The sequence below is a fragment of the Lichtheimia ornata genome (assembly GCF_029851405.1).
Source record: "Lichtheimia ornata isolate CBS 291.66 chromosome Unknown scaffold00001, whole genome shotgun sequence".
Classification (NCBI taxonomy): domain Eukaryota; kingdom Fungi; phylum Mucoromycota; class Mucoromycetes; order Mucorales; family Lichtheimiaceae; genus Lichtheimia; species Lichtheimia ornata.
In genome coordinates this window covers 392330-396597 of record NW_026695321.1, presented here as the reverse complement: position 1 = coordinate 396597, position 4268 = coordinate 392330, and the positions used below count along the sequence as shown (strand labels likewise).

Genomic DNA, 4268 nt, shown 5'->3' with positions numbered 1-4268 from the left:
ATGTCTGAAAAGTACGTATAGGATCAAGGTCGTTTATACACATCATCAAACTCATATCATCTTATAGGAAGATTCTCTTGCTTGGATCTGGCTTCGTTGCCGAGCCTTTCGTCAAATACGTTACGCGTCGCCCAGAGAACAAGGTGACCATTGGTAAGTTTAAACAAGAAGACAGCTCGACGCGTATACCCTTATACCTATTTTCTCACGAACCTATCTTTACGTCATTAGCTAGCCGTACTGAAGCCAACGCTCAAGCACTTGCTGCCAAGTACCCTGGTGCTGCCACTGGTGTCAGCTGCGACATCAACAACGACCAAGCTATTGAGGATCTCGTTGCCCAACATGATATTGTCATCAGGTAATGCAAATGCGATTAAATGATATGCCTATGGACGTAGAGCTAACATACATCATGATTAGTTTGATCCCTTACATCTACCACGCCAAGGTTATCAAGGCTGCTTGCAAGCACAAGAAGAATGTTGTCACCACTTCTTATGTCTCACCCGCCATGATGGAATACGATCAAGCGTAAGTGATGCTACATGATCGAGAAATTGAAGCACGCATATAATCTAACTCGATCCATCAAAGTGCCAAGGATGCTGGTATCACTGTCATGAATGAGATTGGTCTTGATCCTGGTATTGATCACTTGTACGCTGTCAAGACCATCAACGAGGTTCATAATGAAGGTGGCAAGGTAACAATGAATGCTTTATTGTATGTGGATGACAATGATCACTAAAGGTGGGATCTTTCAATATAGATCAAGGAATTCATTTCCTTCTGTGGTGGTTTGCCAGCTCCTGAAAACTCCAACAACCCCTTCGGCTACAAGTTCTCTTGGTCTGCTCGTGGTGTGCTTCTCGCTTTGAAGAACACTGCCAAGTACTTGGAACACGGCAAGGTAAATATACATACATACACATCTTTGGGATGGCGTGTACCACAATGAGAGGCTTAAGGTTTTGAGTTTAGGTCGTTGAAGTTTCTGGCGTTGAGCTTATGGACTCTGCTCGTGTCCTCAACACTGGTTATCCTGGTTTTGCCTTTGTCGGTTATGGTAACCGTGATTCTACTCCCTATGACAAGCGTTACAACATTCCTGAGGCTGAGACTATCCTTCGTGGTACCATGCGTTACGATGGTTTCTGTCAACTTGCCAAGGCTCTCTTCATCCTTGGTTTCTTGAGTGAGGAGGAACAACCCCATCTTTTGGCATCTGCTCCTGAGATCGCTTGGAATGAAGTTGTTGCTAAGGTTGTGGGTGTCTCGGATGTATCTGAAGAGGCTATCAAGGCTGCTATCATTCAAAAGACCAACCTTGCCAACAACCCCCGCAAGGATCAAATCATCGATGGTATGCGCTGGCTTGGTTTCTTCTCCAACACCAAGGTCACTCGCCGTGGTAACTTGCTTGATACCTTCTGTGCCACTCTCGAAGAAAAGATGCAATATGAGGAAAACGAACGCGACTTGGTCTTTTTGCAACACCGTTTCGAGATTGAGCTTAAGGATGGTAGCCGTCAAACCCGTACTTCCACTCTTGTCGACTTTGGTGTCCCTGGTGGTTTCTCTGCTATGGCCAAGACCGTGGGTGTTCCTTGTGGTATCGCAACTCAACTTATTTTGGATGGCAAGCTCACTGCCAAGGGTGTTGTCGCTCCCATGACCACTGACATCACTGAGCCTATCATTGAGCTCCTCGAGAAGGAAGGCATTGGTATGGTGGAGAGAATCCTGTAAATAGTCAACTTGTTTAAAGATAAAAGAAAAAGCTATCTCCACAGTGTGCTTTGTATACAACAACAGATTTGATTTGATATGATATGATTCGCTGCCTAAATGTTTATTCTGCAATCTCCCCGCATTGATCCGCTGCTGGTTGCCATGCGACGAGCTTATATAAACCCGCTCACACAATTTTCCCGCTCCTTTATCTTCTCGCTTTTCTTCATTACATCATGTCTCCATCCGCAACTACCACTCCCGTAACTCAAACATTCAAAGGCCAAATGAATGATAATGTATGTAATTTCGACGTCTTTTGGTTGAATTATGGCACGTTAACACCCACATTGACCAAAACAGGGACACTATACTGTCACAATGATCCCTGGTGATGGTATTGGACCTGAGATCTCTGCATCCGTAAAACGCATTTTTGCAGCTGCCAATGTGCCTATTGACTGGGAAGAAGTGGATGTAACACCCACGCTCAAAGATGGCAAGACCACTATTCCTGAAGCTGCTGTCGAGAGCGTACGTAGAAGCACTGTGGCATTGAAAGGACCACTTGCAACCCCCATTGGCAAGGGCCACGTATCATTGAATTTAACGCTTCGACGTACTTTCCACTTGTATGCCAATGTGCGTCCTTGTCGTTCGATTGAAGGATACAAAACTGCCTATGACAATGTCGACACCGTTCTTATTCGTGAAAACACGGAAGGCGAATACTCTGGTATCGAGCATGAGGTATGTTGCAAACAACAGCTCTACATGCATGCGATATCTAATTCATACCCCAAAGGTTGTTGATGGTGTTGTTCAATCTATCAAATTGATCACCAAGGATGCATCAGAGCGTGTTGCACGATATGCATTTAGCTATGCTGAATCTATTGGTCGCAATAAAGTGACAGCTGTCCACAAGGCAAACATCATGTAAGCCAACCCATATTTGTTTATGCTTCAATCACATTAACCCTACGTGTAGGAAGATGGCCGATGGTCTTTTCTTGCAAGCATGTCGACAAGTGGCCAAGGATTTCCCGCATATTCAATTTGAAGAGATTCTAATGGATACGGCTTGTCTTCACGTGAGTGGCCAGCGGAACAAAAGTTCCGGTGATCTCCGGCTATCGGGAAGACTGAACATGGGATTTTGGTTATTAGATTGTTTCCGACCCAACCCAATTTGCTGACACTGTCATGGTTATGCCAAACTTGTATGGTGATATTCTTTCCGATTTATGTGCTGGCCTTATTGGTGGCCTTGGTCTTACTCCTTCAGGCAACATTGGCGAGGATGCATCCATCTTTGAAGCCGTTCATGGCACAGCACCTGATATTGCAGTAGGTGTACCAATAACTGTTTATAGATGCAATGATAATTAATGCATCATGCTGTTATAGGGTCAAGATAAGGCCAACCCAACTGCCTTATTGTTGTCAGCTATCATGATGTTGCGTCATATGCATCTTGAAGAGCACGCACGCAACATTGAGCAAGCCGTTCTAAAGACCATCGCTGAAGGCAAGCACCTCACTGCTGATCTTGGTGGCCGTGCTACCAATACTGAGTATACCGATGCTGTGATCAAGGTAAGCAACATCCACCTCTTTGGGCTGTTTTACCATATTAATCATGCCCGTGCATTAGAATTTGACAGCTTGAAATCATCCATGACCATCTCCCTCCTGTACAAATAATTATCATCTTCCAACATGAGAAAAAGCAATACTATTATGCAATGTTTCTCCCGCCCAATATTGATAAAAAGACTATCTTACACAAAAGGAACGTGTATTATGACGTTATTGACAAGGTCTAATCATAAAAGAGGGAGGTGTGTTATACTATCGAGTACATCTCTGTTCAAAACACCATGAGTCAATCCGGCCCTTTCACTTCCTCTCTGTTCCTTTATCGCAGCATCTACAAGTGGATATCTTTCTAGTACAACCATGCATAAATGTTTCTAAGATACAATGCATCAAGCATCAAACACGATGAGATCGAACTCAGGAAGGAGGAAGATCTCTTACATCATAGGCTGGCCAACACAATGTCATATTCGCAAAGTAACCCTTTAATCCAACATCAACAACATGAGATACACAAGGTTGAGAAGTACAGTTGCTCAAATGGGGGGATATACATCGATTGGAAAGTCCTATCTTTTGGGCGTGCATTGTGCAAAGGTGAATGGATGGTGGTGAGGTGGTGCATTATGTGCATGGCGTGTCAAATCATGGAGTTGATGATATTGGTCGTACATGACTTACAGGTTACACAAAGGAAGAATGATAGTTGCTCATGGAGTAGCGATCATTGGATGCGCCAGTCGTTCAGGATGACGGCATCAGGCATAATGGTCAAGTTGACAATGGATACACTCGTTTTCCACGTGTTGTACACATCCAGATCCTTCCCTCCCATGTATCAAAGCAATAAAGTATTCAGATCCATATCCATAGTAAGCTGTTGTATGTATTGAAGCACGTTGCTACACGTAAACAAAGCTGCTTCTATCCAA

General features: G+C 44.0%; 2 protein-coding genes across 2 annotated transcripts; both read left to right on the top strand.

Annotated features, from left to right (window-relative positions):
* Window positions 1-1752, top strand: O0I10_000144 (uncharacterized protein; the record flags this gene model as incomplete). The annotated part of the gene is made up of 7 exons (XM_058480258.1): window positions 1-11; window positions 68-153; window positions 232-361; window positions 424-534; window positions 598-706; window positions 773-913; window positions 985-1752. The coding sequence occupies 7 exons, from the start codon at window positions 1-3 to the stop codon at window positions 1750-1752; spliced, it is 1356 nt and encodes a 451-aa protein (XP_058348781.1).
* A 218-nt stretch (window positions 1753-1970) lies between these two features.
* On the top strand, window positions 1971-3406 carry O0I10_000143 (isocitrate dehydrogenase, NAD-dependent; the record flags this gene model as incomplete). The annotated part of the gene is made up of 7 exons (XM_058480257.1): window positions 1971-2033; window positions 2098-2484; window positions 2540-2673; window positions 2726-2828; window positions 2905-3084; window positions 3145-3333; window positions 3392-3406. 7 exons carry the CDS (start codon window positions 1971-1973, stop codon window positions 3404-3406), a joined length of 1071 nt encoding a protein of 356 aa, XP_058348780.1.
* Between the last annotated feature and the right edge of the window lie 862 nt (window positions 3407-4268).